Genomic DNA, 23896 nt, shown 5'->3' with positions numbered 1-23896 from the left:
TTCTGGGGTGTTTTGCATATTGATTAAGCATTTAATCACCAGTTCAGTGGCTGAAAGGCTTTGAATATATATATTTTTTTTTATAAATAAAACATAAATATGTTTTTTGCTAATATTTTTTATATTTTATACATATATTTTTTATTTTTATATATTTGTGAAAAAAAAAAAAAAGCCAGAATGGAATGTTGACACCACCAATGGAGAATTAGTTGAGGTTTATTTTCTATGTACATGATATGTGTTAGAAATGGAATATAATACACCAGAAACACACAAGGTGGCGCCAAAAACTTGGATTGCTGTCAGCGCTTTCTTCTTCTTTTGCTTTTGTGAGTTTGCCGCGCTCGGACACGAGCGTCCATCACGTGAATGTCGTGAGCGGACGCTCGTTTGGGAGCGTCAAACGCGTAAGACATGCTGCAGTCACACAAAACAAACAAAAACAAATGCAGGACGTCGCTCCCTACCTGGATGCGACCCCATCGGACTTCTGATGCACGCACGCACATTTGCAGTTTCGGCAAAGTAAAGAAGTTCCTGATGAGCAATCCAGGAAGTCGCCATTTTTTGTTGTTGCAGCGATTGTCACTGGCCGCTGTCGGTGATGACGATGAGCGCCGGTCCGGCGCGCTGCTGCGCGACCTCCGGCTGGCCGCCGTCGCCGCGCCGGCGGTCGTGGGGCGGGGCGAGCGCGGCGGCGCACACGGCGTGCGTGCCGATGTTGTAGACGCCGGGTCCGAGGAAGCAGGCGCGCAGTTGGAGATGACGCGTCTGACCGGGGCCGAGCGTCACGCGGTAGCGGGTCTGGCCCACCCACGTGAAGCTGCGCGAAAACTCCATCGAATCGGAACTGAAACGGGGGAAAAAAAGAAAAAGTGAGCAGGGAATTACCGATTCCTAAAACCAGGAATCAATTTTAATATCTCTTTTTCCCATAAATTCATAAAAATAGAATTGAATCAAAAATATCTCAAATTGAGTCAAAATAAACTTTTTCTCAATTTTCCTTTTCAAACCTGATACGATTCATAAAACCAGGAATCGATTTTAAAATCTCATTTCCCATAAATTTATAAAAAATAGAATCGAATCGGAATTTTTTCCATTTTTTAAATCCAGTCAAAAAGAACTATTGTGGATTGATATCGAATCAATTTTCCTTTTCAAGCCTCATTCCGATTCATACAACCATGACTCGATTATTTTAATATCTTTTTCTTATAAATAATAATCAAAATAAACTCTTGTGAATTGATATCGAATCAATTTTCCTTTTCAAACCTGATACCGATTCATACAACCAGGAATTGATTTTTTTCCCCCATAAATGTATAAAAAAAATAGAATTTCAAAGGCTGATTTTTTTATTATTTTTTTATATTGTGCTGTTTTGGAGATTTACCGATTCATACAACCAGGAATTGATTATTTTAATATCCCTTTACCCTATAATTCTTTCATTTATATTTACAATGATTGAATTACAATTCTGAAAATATTTTCATAACATCCTTTTTCTGCAAAATGCCATGTTTGTGGAGTTTTTTTTTTTTTTTAAATCATGTCCTTGATATTTAAAAAGACTTGACGTGAATCGAAAAACCCCCCCCAAAAAACTAAAATTGAATCGAAATGTAATGGATTGAGGAAATTGGATACGCAGCCGTCAAACTCACGTGCTGGTTTTGTGCCTGAGGTCAACACTGACATCCACGTCGCTCCGGCAGCAGTTGGACAGAACCAGAGCAACCGGAACCACGCAAACGCTGCGGAGAAAAAGAAGAAGAAAAAGAAGAAAATGGCACGTTCACAACCGCGTTCGTGCGCATCGTTTGCGTCGGTGCGTGCGACCTGTCGCGCGCGAAGTCGTGCGCGTGCGTCTCGGCGTAGCGCAAGCTGCTCTTGACGAGTCGCGAGAGTTGCGCCGGCGGCAGCGTGGCCGGAGGGGGCGGATCCGACTTGAACTTGAGCAGAACCATCTCCTCAGCGTCCTGACACAAAAACGTTGGCGTGTCAATAAAGTTGTTTTCTGATGACGAAAGGGGCGGGGTCACAACCTGCTTGGGCGCCAGCGAGGTGGCCTCCTCGCCGAGCGTCTGCAGCGCCACGTGCAGTTGACCTTCCAGGATCAGCTGCTTGTTGTCCTCCACCACGTACGCCTGCGCACGCAAATCCATATATCGACAAATCGGGACACTTTCTCTCCCGATCGATCGCGATACGCAGACACAAAGTATTATTTGTCGTTCATATACAGCCACTGTTAACGGCGTCATTGTCATGTTCACGACTTTTATTGAGCAATGACTTGGCGGGCCACGAAATATATTTGTATTTCATTTTTGAATTATACTTTTTATATCAATTTTTATTTTCACTTTTAGTCATTTGTTAGTTTAGTTTATTTACTTTGAATTTTGGCAGTTTTATATATTTTTTTTTTATTTCCGTATTTATTTTGACTTTAGTCATTTATTAATTTATTTAGTCATTTATTAGTATATTTATTTTATATTTATTTTGAATTTTGGCAGTTGATTTTTTTTATGTCCGTTTTTATTTTGACTTTTAGTCATTTATTATTTTATTTATTTAAAATTTTAGCAGTTTTATATATTTTTTATTTCCATTTTTATTTTGACTTTTAGTCTAATTTATTTTGTCATTTATTATTTTATTTTATTTATTTAGAATTTTGGCAATTTTATATATTTTTACATTTCTCTTTTTACTTTAACTTTTTGTCATTTATTTATTTATTTTGAATTTTGGCCGTTGTTGTATATTTTTTTGTGTCAGTTTTATTTTGAAGTTTAGCCATTTATTTATTTATTTATTTTGGATTTTGGCTGTTTAAATTTTTTTTGTGTGTCCGTTTTTACTTTAACTTTTAGTCATTTATTGATTTTGAATTTTGTCCGTTTTAGATTTTTTTTTTTGTGTCTGTTTTTATTTGGACTTGTGGCCATTGATGTATTCATTTATGGAGTCATGTATTGAGTTTGTCAGTTTTGGTGGTCCACAAGAAGGCGTCATGCGCGAGTTTGACCTTCCAGATGACGATGATGTTGAGGTCGAGCCGCTCGCACTCGTCACGCGCGTTCGGCGGGTGCCCGGCGGCGTCCGGGCTCGGGTCCCCGCCTCCCGACGGCGTCCTCGACCCCGACGACCCCGACGAGCCCGAGTCGGCTCGTCGGGACTCCGACGTCCGGCGGCATCGGAAGAAGAAGTCGCCGCACGGCGTGGCCGAACTGACTATCTGCAAAAAAAATGTCAAAAATAAAAAAGAAATCAAAGTAGCGGTCCAACTTGGATGCTAATTTCATTAGCATGTCAATGGCGGTTTGCATTTGTATGAGGAAAGACGCAGACGTACCCGCTCGTTGCCCAGGTTGACGTCGGCAAAAGTGAACATCTCGCCGCCGCCGCCGCCGTCGTCGTCCGACGGAACTTCAAACACAAAACACGAGAAAGGCTCAGCGACCGAAGCGCGTCGCGGTCGACCACGTCCGTCCGTCCGTCCGCAAGCGCGCACCTTGCCGAGGTTTGCAGGGCGTGGCTCGGAAACAAAGCTTGGCTCGCTCTCTGCTGCTCACTTTGCAGTCTGAAGGCAAAAAAAAAAAAAAAAAAACATTGTGAAAAACAGACTCAAAACTGACCAACATGCGAAAAAACACACACGCTGCGGCTCCCCAATAACTTCACAATCGTCATTTCTACCGATGAGCGCATCGATTTCACCGAGTCATCAAATCCAAATTAATATCCAAAATGTGAAGATGAGTTGCAGGTATTATTGTCGACCACTTGGGGTCAGTCACGTTCCAAACCGGGACTGGGCGTGGCCGTAGAAGGCGGGGCTTGCCAGTTGGCAGCTAACCGGCGAACTGTTCCCTCGTTTTCTGGACGAGTAAGATTCCAAAAATGTCATTTCTGAGTCAAAACATTTTCTTTTTTTTCTGGGAATTTTGTGGGGCTTTTTTTCCAAGATATGTTGGAATTATTTTAGGAATGACAATTTTGAGGGGATATTTGTGATATTTCATAATATACAAGCCCAACGGCAGATGGTGACAATATGCAAATAATTGATGCTTCCTTATAATGGCCATTCAAAATGTATGAAAACACAAAAACAAACGGGATTGGGTTAAAAAAACAACAACAACAAAACAAATACATTTGGAAAATAAAAGAATACGAAAAACTAAAGAAAAAGAGAAAATAAGGAAAGAAAAAATAAAGAAATTAATTTAAAAAATAAAGAATGCCTTATTCTTAGTCGAAAAGTAATTATTTTTCAAGAAAAAAAAAAGAAATTTGAAAAAGAATAGTAATAGGATGGCGGGGAAATGGACGGAAGTCTTCAGGTGAAGAAGACTCATGAGCTTATGTTTATTATTATTATTATTATTAATATATATTTTTCATTTGTATTTATTTTTTAATTTATATTTTATACATATACACACACATTATATTTACAAATATTATATTTAGATTTATTACTTTTATATTATATTGTGAATTATTTTTTAATATATTTTTTAAATAATTTATTTATTTATTTCTATTCTTATTTATTATTAGCACTATTATTATTTATTATTATTTATTGATTTTTATTTATTATTTATAACTATTTATTTTTATTACTACTTATTTTTATTATTTATTGATATTTTATTATTTTATTTGTATTTATTACTTATTTTTTTTTATTGTTATTCATTTTATTATTATTTTATTTATATTATTATTATTACCTTTCTCCTTGTCCGGGTTGATGCACTTGCTGAGGCTCCAGCGTGGACTGCTGCTGGAAACTTGGACGATGTGGAACTCGCGCACGCCCGCTTCGCTCTGCCCAAGGACAAAAAAAAACAAAAAAAAAGACAAAAACAACAAAAAACAAAACAGACATGAGCGGATGGGTGTGGCTGCGTGACCCCGCGTGGTGCCACGCTCACCGTGTTGATGTTCTCCACGTCGATGAAGACCAGCGCGCCGCCATCGCCATCGCCGTCCCGCTCGGACCCTCGTGGAGGCGGCACGGCGCTGGAGCGGGCCGACGCCTGCACGCTCAGAGAGCGGCTGGCGCAGATGAACACCGAGTGACGCACCACACGATGGCTGAGCGGGGAAATACAACAGTTCAACAAAAAAAAATAATACATACATCAAAATAAATACAATCACTCAATCAATAAATTAGGGGTGTCAAAATTAGTGCATTCAATTTTTTAACACGTGATTAATGACTGCCAGTTACTTGGAAAACATGCATATATTTACAAATATTAAATAAATCTGGAAAAATATATAAATATAAAAAAAAAAATGCATCACTTACTTGGAAAACCTGCATATATTTACAAATATTAAATAAATCTGGAAAAAATATCTAAATATAAAAAAATGCATCTACTTACATTGTGGTGTGAAACGTACCTGATCTTGTTTCCTTTGTCGGCGCTTTCGTAGTAGAAGAGGAAGTTGATCTCGTGAACGCCTTCGCGGTCGGGTCCTCGCAGCCAGAGCGGAAGCTGCGCCGACTGTCCCGGCCGCAGTCCGCCGCCCTCCACGGGGACGTCCGCCACGTCCGACGGCGGGCCAAAGTCGTCGGCCGCCACCAGCGTCCGGCGGGCGTCCGGCTCGGCCGCCAGCGTTTCGTAGGCCGAGCAGTTCTCGGCCGAGGCGGGGCTGAGCGGCGTGCCGGCCGCCGCCGCCGAGCTGCCGAAGGTGAAGAAGTCGGGGTGGGTGGAGGCCACGCGCAGGCCGCGCAGGGACACGCCGCTCACGTTGCAGAACTCCACGTAGGCCTTGCGGATCTCGCCGCACAGCAGCGCCGTCGGGAACTGCAGGAAGAACACCTGACCAAAAACGGACCACAATGGATGGCGTGTCCAACGCTCCTTTTGCCTCACTTATCTTCAAATCAAGGCTATTTTGGTCAACTAAAACGAGCCGGGAAAAAAAAGAAACTAAAATTAAAATTGAAAAAAAATGTGTTAAAATAAAAGAAATAAAACAAAAAATTAAATAAAGAAAAAATCAAATAAACTGAAAATAAAGAAAAGTGAGAGCAAATGATATTTTGAACAATTCTGAGCTCCCCCGAAATAAATAATATAAATACAAAAAAAAAAAAAAAAAAAAGTAAAATAAATAAATAAATAAATGAGGATGACGATGATATGTTGAATCGGTAAGACTGCCGAATGAACAATTCTGAGCTCTCAAAAAATAAAAAATAAAAAAATAAATGAAAATGAAAATGCTTTAAAAAAAATGAAAACTAACTGAAGCTACATTTTGTTTACAAAACAAACTAAAACCAACTATAATTATAGCAAAAACGTCCTTTGTTTTAGTCTTTGGTAATTAATTTAATGCATGAGCCTTTGGGGATGATTTTAAGTTGATTTATTTTAATATTAACCGCTGGAATAAGGACGCTTTGAAAGTGCGTCACACGGAAGTGACGTCATCTAGCAACAGCCAATAGAAAAGCACCAAAAGATGATGTCGCTCCCATGGTGCTTTGGAAATAGAACAAAAAAAACAAAAGTAAAACTAATAATGAAACTGAACTAAAACTAAGCATTTATTAAATAAGAAATTAATAAAAACTAACAGAGCCACCATGAAAATGAATTCAAACTTAATTTAAAAACAAAAAACAAAACGCGAATGAAAAATTGCCAAACGACGATATCCCGGTTACCTCCATGAGGGGCATCGGCGGCATAATGACGGGCTCCAAGCGCCGGTCGGGTCCGTAGCGCACAAACATTTTGTCCTCTTTGGTGAGGTTGAGTCGCGGGCCTCGGATCTTCAGGTCCTGCTTGCCGCCGACCACCACGGCGGGCTCCGCCTTCCGCAGCCCTGCGCGAGGCGAGGAGAGGAGCGTCGTCGTCGGGCGAGCGACGGATAACCAACGCGCCGGGCCGCTCGCGCCCACGTTACCGTTGTCGTCGTCCGACGCCTCCGACGCGGCGGCGGCCGCCAGGTCGTAGGCCACGCCCACGATGCTCAGGCAGCCCGTCCGGTGCGGCAGCAGCCTCAGGCGAGCCTGTCGCATTTCAAGAAAATTACACAGATGAAAATGACAAACATTCAACATGATTAGAGATTTTTAGTTTGATATTTGGATTTGTTTTTAAGTGGCTAGCGCACACTCACCGCTTTGGTTTCCTCGGGAGCCAAGTGGAAGTCCAGGATGGTCTCGGTCGTGACCAGGTCGTCTCTCTGCGTCGCCTGCAAAAAAAAAACAAAAAAACAAAAAAAAACACGGTCAAAGAGACCGACACACAAACACACAAGCATAAAGATACAAAACAAAGATGTGGCGTAGCGACCTCCTCTTCCAAAGCGTCCTGGTTGCTGACAAGTTCCTCTCCGCCGTCGCGCGTGCCGTCGGCGTGGTGGTCGTCGCGCGTGAACTTCCAGAGCAGCGAGAGGTGGGAGAGCGCCAGAGGAACTTTCAGAGGATTCCTGAACGTCACCTCCACCACCACCGGCTCTGCAAAGCAGCACGCCCCGCCCGAAGGTCAGGCACGCCGTAATCCCTCCTTTCACAAAATGCGTTCGAGCCACCTCCACCTTTTAATATGTAAATTCCAATTTAAATTCATCTTTTATTATTATTTTTTTTTAATTTGAGTTAATGTAATTCATTAAATTTTAAATTTAATTCATTTAATGATTAAACTATACTCATTGCAAAGTAGGAAAATATTACTCATATATATTATTAATGATTTAAATTCAATTTCAATTATTTCATTTTATTTAATTATTTTGTATTTAATTTTTAAAGTTTGATTACATTAATTATGTGTTTATTTTTTTTATTTGATTTAATGTAATTATTAATTAAATAATATATATGTATATATTTAAATTTGATTAAATGAAATGAAATAAATAAATGTTACATTTAAATTTAATTTAATAATTAAAATATAGGCATTGCAAAGTAGGAAAATATTACTCATATATATAATTTAATATGATTTAATCATTGAAATAAATTAAATTAAATTGAAGTTTACTTAATAAATTGTATTTAAACATTTTGTATTTAATTTTTAAAAATGTGATTACATTAAATTAATTAAATAAATAGAATTTCAATTGAAAGGAAAATGGCTGTCACTCGAAAGCGCTTTGGGCACCATATGGTGTATTAAAGCACGATATAAAAAGCCGTTTACCCTCCTTGTAAAGCTAGTTATTTTTCCTTAATTCTTTTGGGTGGGTGTCTAGAACGGATAAATTGGATTGACATGATTTCCTAGGGGAAACATTGCTTTGGATGTTGCCCGATTCAGTTTTTGGGTTTGCCGAGGTCAACGTGGCCCCTGTTGTACCTTCCACGACGGCCAGCGGGTGGCGCAGGTTGTCCGTCTGGCTGTTGAGGTAGCACTGGCTGGGCTGGAAGTTGGCCGGGAGGCCGCCGCCTCCTCCTCCCCGATTGGCGGCGGCCACCAGCTGCTCCTCCAGCTTGCGCCACATGGACGCCTGCTCCGCGTCGTACTCCTGGTCCAGCGACACGTGGGTGGCGGCCTGCTTCTCACCTGCCAAACGCCACGTCGTCCCGCATCACAACCTGAACGAGATCGATCGAGCGAGCGAGCGGCACGTTACCCTCGGCCAAACGGCGCTCGTGTCCGAAATAGACCCTGGTGGCGGCGCTGTGGATGCACGGCAACGGCAGGTGAGGCAGACGCACGCCGCTCCGGCTGATGACCGTCTGAAAAACATATTACGCAGATGTACGACAAGATTTTAGTAACTCATTTGCTGCCAAAAACGTATAAATATGTTCTATTTTAAATGTTAAGTGTCCCGAAGACGTATTTATACGTTTTTTATACGCACACAGAAAGCTTTGATGCAGCCTCTCAACTGCAAAGAACGGTTATAGAAGTGGTAGTTATTACACAAACGGCCAGCTGGTGGCAGCAGAGTATAAGAGATCAACCAGTGCCATGTTGAGAAAAAGTTAATTGCCTCACAATGATGAAACTTAGCTATATTCTAATGCTAATTGCTGCAAAACTGATGAAAGAAGCCAAATCAGAAATGGAAGGCATAATAACATTTTCTGTATCTGTCTGGAAGAAGATGAAACCGCCGGGTGGCATGTGACGTCACACCTTGTAAACGTAGAGGTACTCCCTGAGGAAGGCGCCTTGCTGCGCGGCCGTCTGCCGACTGTCGTTGGTGAGGATCTGCTTGAAGGCCTGCACGGCCTTCTCGGGCTGGCCCAGCGTGAAGGACTGGCGGCCGATGGTGAAGTTGATGTGGTCCTCGGCCAGCGACCACGACCTGCCCTTGTACACCTGCATGGCCTGGCAGTAGCAGCGCAACGCGTGCCTCTTCTGAGCCACATGAAATACGGAAATAAATCACATTTGAACACACGTTGCACTGTTTAATGGCGGGTGAGTAGAATGAGACAACATTCCAAACATTTTCCCATCCTGTACAAGAACTCTTGGGTTAGCACCTTCATTAGAAGCTACAGAATGCAATTTCTGGAGAAATTGCGTGTGAAGGCTGTCAAGCTGAACGAAAACGGTGGAATGATATTGAATGGCATGGAATGATGCACAATGACCTGGAAAGAGCTGAAAATTTGAAAGTTGGAATGGTTAGAATCGGTGAATAAATGGAGAATTTACAGCAGAAAAATCAAAAAAGGGGTAGGGTGTAAAGAATCAATTGGGGAACAGAGTAAGGTGTTGAGAATCAAGGGAAGAGCCCCTGGAGGGAATTGGTGGAATATATTTCAGTTGCAACGAAGTGAATTGGATGAAAAATGTGGAAGTAAATGTGAAATGTAGAATCTCGCATTAAGGATGTATAGGGAAAAGTAGGGTACAAAAAGGTGAATTTTGGAACTGAAAGAAATGGAAGCAGTTGCAGCGTGAATTTTTGGAATATGTCGACGTTTGAATGGTGAGAATCGGCTGAAAAATGTGGACATAGTCGCGCGTCAAAAAAGCACGAGGACTAAAATGGAAAAACAACGGGAATGGTGCAGAATAACGTGCGTGTGATTCCAGCCGTCATGCAAAATAATAATAGAAAGAGTTGCGAGTCACAAGATGTCGGCTCACCTGTGCCGCTTTGCTGAAGCGGTGCCCGGCGAGGATCATGTGGAAGGCAAACTTGCGCAGCATGCGAGTGCGCATGTTAATGAAGCAGTGAGCCGCCTGCTCCAGCAGCAGAGCGCTGCGCAGGTCCGAGTCCTGGATGAGGAAACGGGGAAGGCAAAACAAAGCAAATTGTCTTTCAGCATCCGTCAAGTCCCGGATTTCGGGATTTCCGGATTTCTCACCTCGCTGGTCATCTTGATGAGCAGCGTGGCGGCTTCCGAGTATTTTCCCTGACTCTTGAGAATCTCGGCGCTGAGGAGAGCGCAGCGCTCGGCCAGCACCATGTTCCTGGCAGAAAACAATTGCACATTTGACATTTCAAGCAGAAAAATGCTCAGCCAAACTGGGTTGATTTGAAATATTTATTTTAGTATTAATGTACGGACATATGGAAGAACGCATGTCGTTTGGTGATTGTTAATTTATTACACCCATACTGTGACATTTAAAAAAAAAAAAAAAAAAAAAAAAAAAAAAAACACAAAACCTGCAGACGTCTCTGTAGGTCTGGATGGCCGTGTCCATGTAGTGTGCAGGGTACGGTCGCGCGGCTCCGGCCTGCAGAAACGCCGAAACTGCGGCCATTTCCTAGATGAAAGATGAAGAAGACATGCCGTCACGTATGAATATCAACGTGAAGAAGGGCTGGCCAAGGTGGCTGGCTGTGAAACAATTTATTTGAGTAAGATTGCATCATTTTCCTAAAAAAAAAAAAAAAAGAAAAAAAAAAAAAGAAAAAAAGAAAACTGAAAAACTACGTTTTTACTAAGGGAAAAAAAAAAAAGCACCTACAGAAATGATTTTGCATGTCTGTTGCTTAGCAGGAATTAACATGCAATTTTTTTAAACAATTTATTTTAGTGTGATTGCATCTTTTTCTTAAAAGAAAACAACAAAAATAAATTTAAAAAAATCTTAAAAACAAATACATCTTTACTAAAAAAAAAAAAAAAAAAAAAATCTACTACAGAAATGATTTTGCATGTTCCAATTTATTTCAGTAAGGCTTGCATCATTCTTAAAAAACAACAACAACAAAACAAAAACTGACAAAAAAAACCCCCTGAAAAACAACTACATTTCTACAAAAAAAAATAAAAATAATTAAATGAAAAAAAAGCTACTACAGAAATGATTTTGCATGTCTGTTGCTCAGCAGGAATTAACATGCAACTTTTTTTTAATACAATTTATTTTAGTACGATTGCATCTTTTTCTTAAAAAACAAAATAAATACACAAAAAAACGAAAACAAAATTTTGACTAAAAGAAAAAAAATCTACTACAGAAATAAATGATTTAGCATGTTGCTGTCTGTTGCTTTGCAGAAATTAACATGCAACTTTTTAAACAATTTATTTTAGTAAGATTGCATCTCTTTCTTAAAAAGCTAAAAAAAAAAAAAAAAAAAACTGAAAAAAAGCTACATTTAAAAAAAAAAAAAAAAAGGAAAAAAAAACAAGAAAAAGCTACTACAGTAATGATTTTGCATGTTGTCTGTTGCTTAGCAGGAATTAACATTGAACTTTTTTTTTATGTATTTTTTTTAATAGTGACTTTTCTGACTAACTTGAGCAACAGTGATTGTGCTTTTGTAAATTAGCTTATTTCCTGCTCGCTGTTATGTTACGAGTGAAAGAAGTGCACTCAAGGACACCTTTTGAATGACGGAAGTGGCTGGGGAAAAAAAATGGAATATAAAAAAAAAAAATCACCCAAGGCCATCAAGGCAAATGAATTTGTAAAAGCGCAGGCCAAAAACGGAGCCATGCTAGCTGGCTATCCCTCACCAAACGTTCCTATGAAGCGGATGGGTGCGCTCACCAGGGCGCCGGCGGCGTAAAGCATGGCCTGGTCCGACAGGAAGTCCTTCTTAGCCGTGTGGTAGCAGCTGTAGGCCAGTTCGTAGTGCTGCACCAGGAAGCACAAGTCGGCCATCTTCCTGATCTGCAGTTCCGGCGCCTCGGGCGGGTAGCTGCCGTTCCGTTCCGCCGTCACACGGGTCCCAAAACAAATCAATAATCCAAAACTCAACCTCGCCGCGTTACGAGCAAGTGTGTGAGCTCACATACAGGAGGCTGCTGGCGCTCTTGGGCTCGCTGACGCTCTTCTCGGGCGCTTTGCCGCCACCGAACCACTTCTTGGTGGCCGTGAACAGAGAGCGACTCAAACCTTTTCTGGACACCAGCTGCCAGAGGGACGACGGCGACATGTTCACGAGTGGCAAAAATACATTTAAAAAAATTCTAAACATTTCTAATTTTATTTAAAATGAAGTATATTGTCTAAGAAAACAAAGGAAAGAACAAAACATTTTCAAAAATTTCGAACAAAATATTAGAAATTTTGTTCAAAATTTGTAATGAAGTATATATATTGTCTGAGAAAAAAAAAAGGAAAAAAAATAAAGAATTCCAACAAAATGTTAAAATGAAAATTTAAAATGAAGAATATTGTCTAAGAAAAAAAAAGGAAAGAAGAAAAAACAAAAAAAAATTCTAACAAAATGTGAGAAATTTAAAATGAAGTATATTGTCTCTTAAAAAAAGGGAAGAAAAAAAAACTTGTTAGAAAAATGTTAGAAAATATATAAATATAATATTTATTCATTTTCTTTTTTTCTCCTTCTCTGTCTCTGAATATATGGGGTTTATGTGTCAACTTGTGGGAAATAAAAGGGAGGAAAAACAAAAAACTGTTGTCGAACTGAACGAGCACCTGGTCGTTGAGCTGCCTGATGTTCTTCTCGATGTGCGGCAGCAGGCCTCGGAAGGTGAACTCCTGCACAAACTGCCGGATGTGGTCGTGGTCACCGAGGGTCAGACACGCCCCGTGACCCCCCACCGCCGTAGACTCCGCCTCCCCGCTGCCCTTTTTGGAGTCCCCGGTGCTGCTCACCGAGTCCGCTTCCAGACGGCCATCTTCTGGAACATCGGAAAATTTGGAGTTTGAAGTAGGACCGCTCGATTATCAAGAAAATATTCATCACGATTAACGTGGTCATAGTTGGAGTCACAATTTGGACCATCATTTGTTTTTTGGCGCAAAACAAGAAAATGTTTAAACGTAAAAAAAAAAAAATAATAAATAAATACATAAATAAATAAAAAAATAAAAAATATATATATATAAAGACAAATAAATTATGCAAGTTTCTTTTTGACCAAACAATATATTTTGTATTAAATTAGTTATTTTACAATAAAAAAAAGAAATAAAAAAAAAAACACCTGTTTGGGCAGAACGAGGATCCTCTGCTGCAATGACGCCATTTTCATCAGCAGACGAGCCGATGGCAGAAACGACATCTTCGTCCAGCTGATCCTGCAAAAACACACGAAGGGAAATACAGGCTGGCGTTTACCTGGCATATTTGCAATTTGTGCATTTTGGGGGCTGGAAAACATCCTGTGTTCTTTGCTTAAAAACTCACCAATTAATTGCTATTTACTCCCAAAAAAAATCCCAAACTTGACATGTATTATGTTTATAGTCAAGGCCTGAAGGCATCTCTATGACAACATTCAATTAGAAATACAGCGCCACCTCGCCCTTGAGGCTTATATAAAAATACCCCACATATGGTATTTTGTACAAAATTTGGATACAGAGTATCGACTTGTATTGTTTGAATTCATTTATTTTTTACTTCCTGTCCATGACCCACCGCTTGAGAAAGATTTGGAAAGTGCAGGTGACGCACGTTTCGGCGCCGGACGGACGGACGGACCGACCTGGCTCTGCAAGTCGTTCCTGTGCAGGTAGTGACTCCACGGGTCGGGAATCTGCTCGTTCTGCTCGGCGGGGAGCGTGCGCGAGTTGATCTTCAGCAGGTAGCAGCCCTGAGGCCCGTACCGCTGCTTCATGTCCTCGTACACCGTCTCCGCCCTGAAACGAGCGCAGGCCGCACCGGCATGTCAAATCCTTGGAAATATTATTAGTATTATTATTATTATATTTGTTGTTGTTATTATTATGATTTCCATTACTACACTCCAGAATTACAAAATCAGCATAATAGTAAAAAAAGATCATTAATAATACTCATTTTTGAGTTTTTTAAATTGATACATTCGCACTTTTAAATTTTAAAATAGCTAATTTCATACATTTTGTTTCATCCAAAAGGAACTGGCAAAATGATATTGTTTCAAAGAATTTTATTTGTCCTAATATATATTTTTTTATTATTTAAACTTTTTCCTTTGTACCAAAAACAAAAATAAATGATCATCCTACTGCACAGTGCACATGCTGCACTCCAACTTCAAGTTGTTGCAAACATAAATAAATAAATATATATTGTTATAAATATATATTATGATACATTTTGTTTTCTCCAAAATGAACTTAAATAGTGTTCCTATTTTTGTATTTTTTTAAAACTGGTCTTAATATTTTTAAATGCTGAAACATGTTCTTGTTTTGTAACGAAAAATAAATAATCGTCCTACTAAATAGAAAAATAAATATATATTATTATAAATTCTGTTCGGTTCAAAAGGAACTTACATCAATACAGTGTTTCTATTTGTTTGTAATATTTTTAAATTCTTGTTTAGTGCCAAAAAATAAATAATTGTGATTTTAATTATTGCCAAAATAATTGTAATTATTATTTTTTCCATAACCAAGCAGCCCTGAACGCTTCACTGTTCAGCATATTAATCATGCGTCTTTATTTGTTATTATTTTGTTTGACGGTGAGAAGCCAAAAAATAAAAAATCATGACGATGGAATCGGCGCTCCCGCGTGGCCGTTTACCGTTGCTGGTCGCCTTGCCCGACGTCGTGCAGCAGCACGTAGTACTTGAGCGTGTTGGGGATGAACCACTTGGGCTTGGCGTAGTCGCCGCTGTGCTGGATGCGGTGCTGCTCCTGCGACAGCTTCACAAACTGCTCCACCGGCACCGTCTCGCCCGACGACACCACCAGCAAGCCTGGACCGGCCAGTCAAGGGAAGAACTCAGAACGGTGCTGCGTTCAAAAAGCACTGATCTAGACGCCTACGAGCTGCATGTCTCATCTGTACGTGTACCGTATAGTTTATACCGTAGTCTGCCGGCAAGGTGGGAGTAGCAAGATGGCCGCCCTGCGACGTCAACGGCTTGCACTGGCGCGTACAGGCTAGCGGCTATCCGCTCATACATACAGGTCAGCGGCAAAAGGCAACACGGGTGACAACTGACAAGGATACAGGCCAGATAGTGGTTGAGGAACTCGTGGTCGGAGGCCGGCATGGACTGAAGGAAGTTCTCCCGGTAGGCTTCGAACCACGGCGTGGTCGCTGGGCAGACGAGGGGGAAAAAAAAAGAAGCGGCAACAGTCAACGCACAGCAGAGAAAAACGACACGCTTGCTTGCTTGCTGATGTCCTCCGACGACTCGCACCTGCTGTGACACGCTCGTGTGAGGAGATATTTGGAAGAATTTCAATCATAGATGATTGCGATGATCTGAATTCATTTAAGAGGGGAGGGAAAAAAAAAGAAATAAATTAATTAAAAAAAAAAAAAAAAGTCCTGGAGAAGACGTCTTCGTGAGGATTAAAGACAAAGTATCCCGATTTATCGCGATATCGATGCATCGTCACACTCCTACTCTTAGAAGATCTTGAAAAGTTGCGCTTAGGAAAAATCTGGTGGACCAGGAGGATCTTGCAACAATTTTAGGGGCATATGACCTGAGGAGGATCTCGGAAGTGGCGGCGGACCTTTTGGAAATCAAGATGTGGAAAATTCTTGCGCAGAAGAGAATCTCCAGTGTTTTTTAGAGGTGATCTTGAAAAAGTGATCTGAGAAAAGATCTTGAGGCGATCCCAGGAGAAGATGATCTTGACAACTTGGATATCGTGAAAAGTGTGCAACTCCAAGCAGCAAAATGCTGATCCATCGTTTTTTATTTTGTTTGTGAAGATGTGGTCTACGGTCTACTCACCAACCAATCAGAAAAACAGTCTGATCATGCGTGAAATCGAACGCGGTTCGAATCTACAAGGAGGTGACGGGGAGCAGGAAGAGCGGGAAGCACCAGGAACACCAGGAAAGGAAAGCACTAACGTCTACGTGGCCACACACGGCGGACGGACGGACGGACGGACGGATACCTGAGAAGAGCTTGGAGGCGCGCACCTCCGTCAGCGTGTCTCTCCACGAACTGAACCAGGGGGCGCTACATTTAAGAGCGTCATCTGACAGGTGGAGGAAGCACACAAGCGGCCAAAAGAAAAGCGTCACCATAGCAACAACAAACACAAACCACAATCCCCGACATCACAGTCGCTCGGGCGACGGCCAATCGCCGCTCGCCCGGTTTTGCGAGGCTGGGCCGCGATTGGTTGTTAGCTGAGCAACCGTGATGTCATTTTCACGTGACAGCAAGTGGCAAAATGGCCGCATACTGATATTGGTCAAAAAAAAAAAAACTGCTGGATTTTGCTGCATAACTCATATTTTACTAACGCAATATTAAACAGAAGACCATATTTACATTTGTGGGGCTGCATAGAACATAATTGTCAAGATTTTTCTAATTAATAATTTATTTAATATTAATTTAAAAAAAATTCTATATATATATATATATATATATATATATATATATATATATATATATATATATATATATATATATATATAATAACTAAACAAATACATAAGAAATAAATATAAATATATAATAAATAAAATATATATAATAAATAAAATATATATAATAAATAATCTATATATATATATATATATATACACACACACACACACACTTAAGAAATTACATTTACTTAATCATTTATTTCTTTAATCTTGTCTGAATCCTTTTACCTGCCTTGAAACTCTCATCCAAAACTCAAAATTATGATTTGAAACCCTCACATTTGTTTCAAAACCTTCACAATCAATTTGAATCCCTAATGCCATCTCCAAATCTCCCATCCAGTCACCGGAAACCCACACGCTCACTTTTTCTTTGGCTTTTTTTCCCCCCGAAAGCGAGCTGGTGCCAACCATCAAAGTGCAAATTATTGACTGGCTAACGAGCGGTACGAAAACGTGTCCCAAAGTTACCGTTGAAGCTGAGGTCGTAGTCTCCCGCGGCCACGGCGGTGGAGACGGCGCCCTCCTGTGGCTGGCAGGAGAGCACCACCTGGTTGAGGCGGCGGCGCTGGGCCGGGCTGAGGGTGGCGGAGGAGGAGGGCGGGGCGGAGCCTGACGAGGGCGGCGGGGCGGAGCCAGACGAGGGCGGCGGGGCGGAGCCAGACGAGGGCGGCGGGGCGGAGCCAGACGGCACCACCTTGGTCACGCAGATGCGAAGGTTCTTCACCACTTGGAGCTGGTTGTTGGGGTCCCGCAGGTGTCCTGAATGGCAATAACGTTAGCGTTAGCGTTAGCATTAGCTCACATCGAGCCATTTTCGATAGGTGTGGTAAGCCGAGGATTGGTCACATGGGCAAAAACTAAACTGTCCTTAAAGGGGAGGTCAAACATTTTGGAACTTGTTGTCGACTGAAAAATGACATCACAGTCGCTCACGGCTCAATATGTGAACGTCACATGACCCATGTTTATTTTGGAAACGTATTATTTAGTGTATCTGAATTTGATAAGAATGTCTCCACATAATTTTATTTGATAAACCTAATTATTCTTATTCTAGCGAAGTTTTACATTCATACGGCTAAATTTACACATAAGAAACCGACCTTTATTGATTTTTTTTTTTTTTTTTAAATCCATGAGGAGTTGTTTTTTTTTGCCATTGTCTGGTTGTATGTGTCAGAAAGCTGTAAAAACTTTAGCATTTATTTATATTTTTTATCTCACTTTTTTTTCTTTTAGTTATATTTTGTTTTGCTTTTGTATGTTTTAACTTCCCTGGCGTCTTTTATGTTCTAATTGTTTGTATTGTATGCAATGGTACACAATGTTTATATTCAATCTTCTTATTTTGTATATTGAGTGAATAAAGAGAAAAAGAAAAAAAAAAAGATGTCACATGACCAAATGTGGACATTTTTATTGAATTCCCCTTTAAAACATAATAAAACTAACCTTGGTTTTAAAGCCTCAACTAAAGTCAATCTTTATTCGAAACCTCAACAGTTTTGAAGCCATTTATAAAAAAAATAAATAAATAAAAAGTACTTTGAAAGCCAACCAGTCTTCTTCAATAACAACATGACATTTGTTTACATCATGATCCTGACATATTTATAACATTTTAAAAAGATATTTTTAATTGCTCAAATGTACAAAGGCACAATATTGTTGTTTTGTTTTTGTTTTTTACAATATTGTGACCTTATTTTATCGCCAACCTCCCCACAATATCGTGGTAATTATCGTATTGGGACCTTGAAATCGTGATAATATCGTATCGTGATGTTTGGATATCGTTACACCCCTAGTAGATAATAATAAATGCCATTTCTTTAAGTACATGCTAAATATCGCAAAATAATATCGATATGACTATATTTAGCAACGATATCGCCTATCGCATGATTTTCCAACATCGTGCAGCCCTGCTCGAAACCTTCATTTAAAACCCTAACCGAAGCTTGAAATAACTCTTCGAACCCTCAACTCGATGGACAAGTTCGAAAAGGGAGAGAAAAAAAATCCGACAACACTTAAAGCGCGGGCCTGCTGTGTTAGCACGCCGGCTAACTGCTGCCAAAGTCTCCGCAGCTCAGGTGTCACCAAACCCGGGCAGGTGTCGCTAAGTCCCGCGCCTGGGTGGGGGTCCGCCGCCGGTGCTTAGTCACCGAGCTAGCCGCGGTGCTAGAACAACGCGAAGCAAATGTCACCCGGGGTTTATTCTGCTCCGTACCTTCGGAAGTGAGCCGACAAAAAGGCCTGAGCAGCTCGGCGAAGTTGAGCTTGTTTTTGCTGGTGAGCCGCTCCGCCTCGTCGCTGCACAGCACGGCCACCATCGGCACGAACGAGTCCTGGACGAACTCCTGGACGGACTGCGCGCACTGCGCCATGACGAGGCCGCGTCACGCAGGCGCCGATGGGGCAGGCCTGCCTGGGGGAGTGGACGTCGGTCGGTAGTCGGCGGCGAGGGGGGGAAAGCTGTCACATCCTGGAGAAAGAACCGCGGAGGACTCGGGTCGGATAGGAGCGGCGGCCTTGTTGGCTAAGCGGCTCCCTTCCGGTTTGTGGGACTGTCGGGTCATGTGACAAGGCCCCCGGCAGCTGTCCCGCAATGTGCCTGAACAAAAAGAATTAAAACAAAAAACACACACAAACGTCATAACAAAGCTACCCCGATGAAATTAATTTTCATGGTTTTTTTTGTTTTGTTTTGTTTTTACATTTTTAGTCATTTCACACTTTCGAATACAAAACATTTTTTCAGTGAAAAACGGGATACCCCACCCCCCCATAAAGAAATATAATAATAATCCACAAATACGTGTCCAGTACAGTTGCGAATACTCAACCAAACCATGACTATGCAGGGGTACACTTTATATCAAATCAATTTTCCACATTGAAATGAACTGAAATTGCATTATGAGCACAGGTTAAAAAAAAACAAAAAACATTTAAACGTGTTTTTGATGTTAGCTAGTTTGATGTTAAGCGTTGAAATGTGTAAACAGCATCAATCTTGACAAACACACACAAAATCCTCAGGAATTGTAAATAGTTATTTATTCCAGAACATCGTAAAACCTTTTAGCAACTGTACAGTTCACCATCACATTTTCAGTCAAGCAAAAGTCACACATTGAAAAGAAAACAAACAAACGTAAATGTTGAATAATGGCGGCGTTAAGGTGAATGGGATTGGCATCTCAGTCTTGGACCTTTTGAATTGTCACACGATTCAAAAGGATCACACGTGTTGCATGAAAACACTGCTTTTCAAACTGGGGCCCTCAGACGCCAGCAACTTGCAGTTTGAGGAGCACACACAAAAAAAACAATCATAGTCAATCAATTAAGTTGTATCATTAAAATGCAGCAATCAAAGAAAAAAAAAACAGCTAATCGTAAGTCGTAACACATTTTATTAGTACCACTGACGTGCGTGGATGACTGGTAGTCGATACATATTGCATAGCCCATACACCCCCCCCGTGCAAACTCGTAATTTTCCTTCGTGAGAGGTTGCAAGCTAGCTTGTGCATTAGCTAGCTAATTAGCTAGCTCCTACCAAATACAATCGCTAGAAGATAATGAGCTAGCTACTTGTTAACTCCTATTACAAATTGATCAATTAAGTTCGTCAGCTCGAAAGTAAATGGCAAAAAAAAAAAAAACATTTCTTGGGAGGAGCAACATGGCCGCCTCGCCACCACAAAAGTCTTGGCCTATCGGCTAGCCAGTCATATATATAGATCATTTTATTAGTACGCTCTAGTTATTCTACAAGTGTGTTAAATTGGTTCAACAATTCTCTTTTTAGAGTGTACATGGACCTTGATGAAGTGGATATCATTTTTAATCGGCCAAAAGTGGCACTCGTAGTGGAAAAGGTCACTTGTAAGGCACAAAAAGAAATTAATAGTACATGGACTTTGATGGATATCCTGGTCACCAAAATTGGCACTTACCATGAAAAATATGCTAGTAGTGCGTTAAATGGTCCGCTCGAGTGATGTCAAAAAATGCACTAGTAGCAGATCCTTGCACTAGTAGACCAAAAGTGGCACTAGTAACGTAAAAAATGTTACTAGTGTACTAGCGTGCTGAATTGTGTGTTACTAGTGAGGACAAAATAGTGTACTAGTAGACGGATAATTGAGTTATTTGACGTTCCGCAAGATGCGGCGCGTGTGCGTGCTCTTCAAGGCGGCTAGCGCCCCCTCCAGGATGGAGATGAGGTGCAGGAGGGTGGCCAGGTCCACGTGGAGAACCCGCCGGCTGCTCGGCTGCTCCGCGCCGGATCCGCGCGCTCCCCCGTGTGTCAGATGCAGCCGGGTGGCCAACGTGGGCGCCACCTGCTGGCGGAGGCAGCGACTGGCCAACTGGGGAGTGTGCGCGCAGGACGATCGGGATGAGACGTGCATGCATACGTGCGCGACAGACGTGTACATTATCGCACAAGTGTACTCGGACGTACACACTCACCTGCACGTCGAGCCTCCACTCCAGGTTGTGGTACGCGGGCAAGCTGGAAGGCACCAGACTCAAGATGCTGCGGATCTCGCCGCGATGCTGCTGGTACATCTGCCGATGCGACAAATCAATTACCGATCAATCATTCGCTTCTCACGAAATCGGCAAGGTCAGACACAATCTTCGAGACGTCAATAAAGAAACGTAATGATCCAGCGTCACCTGTAGGAGGCTCTGGTTGAGCTCGTCGCCAAACTCCAAGGACAACAGCGAGTCCACAAAGTCCACCTCGGACAACTACGCACAAAACAGGGTCAAAACGATTGCGGACGTGACTCACACGTTACACTTGAGGGATCGTTTCCGATACATGTTCACGTGATGGGGCGATTTTGTCACATTTCCACGGGAATAATGAGAATTGGCGGTCAATCGTGAAAAGGAACTGAAGGACAATGTCTCACATTCAAGCAGAAATGTCAACAAGCTCTCCTTGCCCAAATGTGAGGGTATTAAACTCATTCTCTGCCACAGACGTTGATTCTCGTCAACTGGAAGCCAAACGTTAACTGCCACTGACAAATATATTTGTCACGTACGTTTTTCCATTTGCAAATCACTAGTACGCGCCAGCAGATGGCGCAATTGTATCTAAGCTCCTCACAAGTCTGTAAATAATTTATTTTGTCATCAGGATTTTCTTTTCTTGTTTTTTCCTGTTGTTGGTCAGAAGCCATTGTTTGTTTTTTAAGAGGCGATATTCAATTTTGTAAACTTTATTACCATGGAAAAAGTCCACCCTTAATTCTGATCATTCTGAAAAGTGAGTATGATGCTTTGTGAGAGCGTGCAGGCTGACCATGTGTTTGGAGCTCTGAGTCATGAGGTACATGAGACCCTCCACGCCGTGCCGAACCGCTTCCACGGGCACCGACAGCTTCCCTGCAAAGCAAACACGCCGCAAAGAAGACCTCGTTGGGTGGGTCATACGCAACGACAGCTGAACATGTCGGCTTACATGCCGTGCTCAAAGGTACACAAGCGTAAACTTAGCACAGTGTTGCCACAAAGCCAAAATAAAGTCCAATAAGTGACATCAGCATAAATTTCATGTTTTAACGTGATAAGTTGACTTGTGCATATGGACGCCCAAAAGTGTCAAAATTCAATAAATAATAAAAACGCCATTTTGAAATGAATAACAGACCATTATGTAGTATGGCCATTAAATTGTAAAATGAGGAGTTAGTATTATTATGAAAAGTGTTCCTACTATTCTTTAATATGTAACAAACATTTTATTTTGATTAAATATTTCATAACGATTATTTTAACAACGTCATACTTTTGGAAAATAAATTGACAAGACCAAGTCATTCGGCTGTAAAACGCCATTATGTAATAATTTTTTTTTTAAAAAAGCATTGTGGAGAAGGACATTATGAAATAAAAACTGACTTTGTGTTAAAAAAAAAAAAAAAAAAAAAAAAAAAAGTTTTCTTTTCTTATAAAACATTGAAAAGAATAGTTATTTCAAAATTGCGTTTTTAATTTTTGAATTTTGACACTTTGGGGCTTCCATACATCACTGGATGGGACCAAAAATAATGTGTGATTATCACGAGGAAATGACTTACTGGCGGCTCCCTCGTAGACTTTGGGGCTGATTCCTCTCCTCAGGAACTCCAGTGCAATGCGCCCAAACTCCCCAACCACTCAAAAGCACAAAAACGCCATCAGGATTTCATAGCTTTTTTATTCGCCTCTGATATATCTTCTCATATATATATTTTTTTTCTTAATATCTCATATTCACCCCCTCCCTCAAGACGCGGGAAAAAAACTTCGTGCGAACAAAGTAATAATTCGTATGTACTAGCATATAATTATAGAAGTAGAAGAGGAAAAAAAATACAGACCTAGCAAGGCTAACTAAAATAGCCGTTTAAATGTGTAGTAAACAGAATTAAATGCTAATTTTTACCTGCCGCGTCCACTTTGTTGAGGAAGTTGAGGTGCTCTTTATGCTCTTCGGACAAAACAAGCAACATGTTGACTCCAAATGTCACTTTTAATATTTTCCAAAAATCAAATTTGGCTCGACAAAAAAAAGAAATCCTCATCAACCCGGAAGTGTGACAGCGGAATCCCCGCCCACTTTGCTGATTCGTCTTCTTCGTCGTCGTCCTTGTACACAAGTCAGCTGCCACACACAATTTGCTGCCACCTCTGGTCACTGTATGAAATGCACGATAGAAATGTTGAGCATTTTTTTCCCCCCCAAGACAAAACTTGAAAATGTACTTTGAAGCTTCTTCTGAGGTTCATTTTGGTAAAGAGGGGCTTATCGTTTGTTTCGCCGTCGATGTAAAATACAGACTTCTACAATAAAGCCTTTATTAAATCAATCACAACTGTATGTATCAAAATGTGTCATCATTTAAATATATCATTGAAAAAGAAATTATAAACACTGGACGCATCCAAATGTGCATTGCTGCACAATATGAAATAATTAAATTGGCTATGTATTTAATAAAATTGTACTTTCACATCATTTTTAAATTACCTTATTAAATTGTATTAACTCGGCCCACCACATTTCAATAAAAAGTACAATAGCTTTATTCGCTGAATATGTATGTCACAAATTATT

At 40.8% G+C, this 23896-nt stretch overlaps 3 protein-coding genes across 8 annotated transcripts in view; 1 reads left to right on the top strand and 2 right to left on the bottom strand.

Annotated features, from left to right (window-relative positions):
- LOC144027541 (antihemorrhagic factor cHLP-B-like) overlaps window positions 1-23896 on the top strand; it is an 82154-nt gene that overhangs the window by 3182 nt on the left and 55076 nt on the right. The gene's annotated exons all lie outside the window — the stretch shown is intronic.
- Window positions 202-19349, bottom strand: trappc8 (trafficking protein particle complex subunit 8). 5 transcript variants are annotated; one of them, XM_077535145.1, is made up of 30 exons: window positions 19001-19349; window positions 17236-17526; window positions 16278-16361; window positions 15370-15459; window positions 14938-15112; window positions 13907-14060; window positions 13403-13496; window positions 12891-13096; window positions 12245-12360; window positions 11997-12147; window positions 10660-10760; window positions 10355-10460; window positions 10134-10265; window positions 9168-9392; window positions 8656-8761; window positions 8379-8585; window positions 7365-7528; window positions 7189-7263; window positions 6973-7078; window positions 6731-6891; window positions 5455-5876; window positions 4974-5136; window positions 4770-4866; window positions 3539-3607; window positions 3380-3453; window positions 3053-3262; window positions 2061-2162; window positions 1855-1994; window positions 1680-1769; window positions 202-853 (listed from the first exon to the last, which is right to left on the bottom strand). In XM_077535145.1, exons 1-30 carry the CDS (start codon window positions 19155-19157, stop codon window positions 589-591), a joined length of 4533 nt encoding a protein of 1510 aa, XP_077391271.1. In that variant the 5' UTR covers window positions 19158-19349; the 3' UTR covers window positions 202-588. The 5 variants fall into 5 exon arrangements, with proteins under 5 accessions (XP_077391271.1, XP_077391269.1, XP_077391270.1 ...); XM_077535143.1 differs by having other exon boundaries at window positions 6731-7078; XM_077535144.1 differs by having other exon boundaries at window positions 6731-7078; window positions 12891-13093.
- Window positions 19814-23406, bottom strand: commd2 (COMM domain containing 2). Its single transcript, XM_077534054.1, has 6 exons — window positions 23225-23406; window positions 22878-22955; window positions 22100-22182; window positions 21463-21537; window positions 21253-21351; window positions 19814-21149 (listed from the first exon to the last, which is right to left on the bottom strand). Exons 1-6 carry the CDS (start codon window positions 23361-23363, stop codon window positions 20928-20930), a joined length of 696 nt encoding a protein of 231 aa, XP_077390180.1. The 5' UTR covers window positions 23364-23406; the 3' UTR covers window positions 19814-20927.

This window comes from Festucalex cinctus, chromosome 10, assembly GCF_051991245.1.
Source record: "Festucalex cinctus isolate MCC-2025b chromosome 10, RoL_Fcin_1.0, whole genome shotgun sequence".
Taxonomy (NCBI): domain Eukaryota; kingdom Metazoa; phylum Chordata; class Actinopteri; order Syngnathiformes; family Syngnathidae; genus Festucalex; species Festucalex cinctus.
The sequence above is the reverse complement of the archived record's forward strand: the minus strand, read 5'-3'. Positions and strand labels throughout refer to the sequence as shown.

Bases quoted from the DNA above. Each gene is read 5' to 3' on its own strand.
- commd2 (XM_077534054.1), bottom strand. From the start codon at position 23,363: ATGAGGATTTCTTTTTTTTGTCGAGCCAAATTTGATTTTTGGAAAATA. The intron at 22,956-23,224 runs GTAAAAATTAGC...TGTGCTTTTGAG, and splicing joins CAACAAAGTGGACGCGGCAG to TGGTTGGGGAGTTTGGGCGC. The intron at 21,150-21,252 runs GTGAGTGTGTAC...CACACTCCCCAG, and splicing joins AGTGGAGGCTCGACGTGCAG to TTGGCCAGTCGCTGCCTCCG.
- trappc8 (XM_077535143.1), bottom strand. From the start codon at position 19,157: ATGGCGCAGTGCGCGCAGTCCGTCCAGGAGTTCGTCCAGGACTCGTTC. The intron at 14,061-14,937 runs GTAAACGGCCAC...CGCTCGTTTCAG, and splicing joins GGGCAAGGCGACCAGCAACG to GGCGGAGACGGTGTACGAGG. The intron at 1,995-2,060 runs GTTGTGACCCCG...TTTTTGTGTCAG, and splicing joins CCTCGCTGGCGCCCAAGCAG to GACGCTGAGGAGATGGTTCT.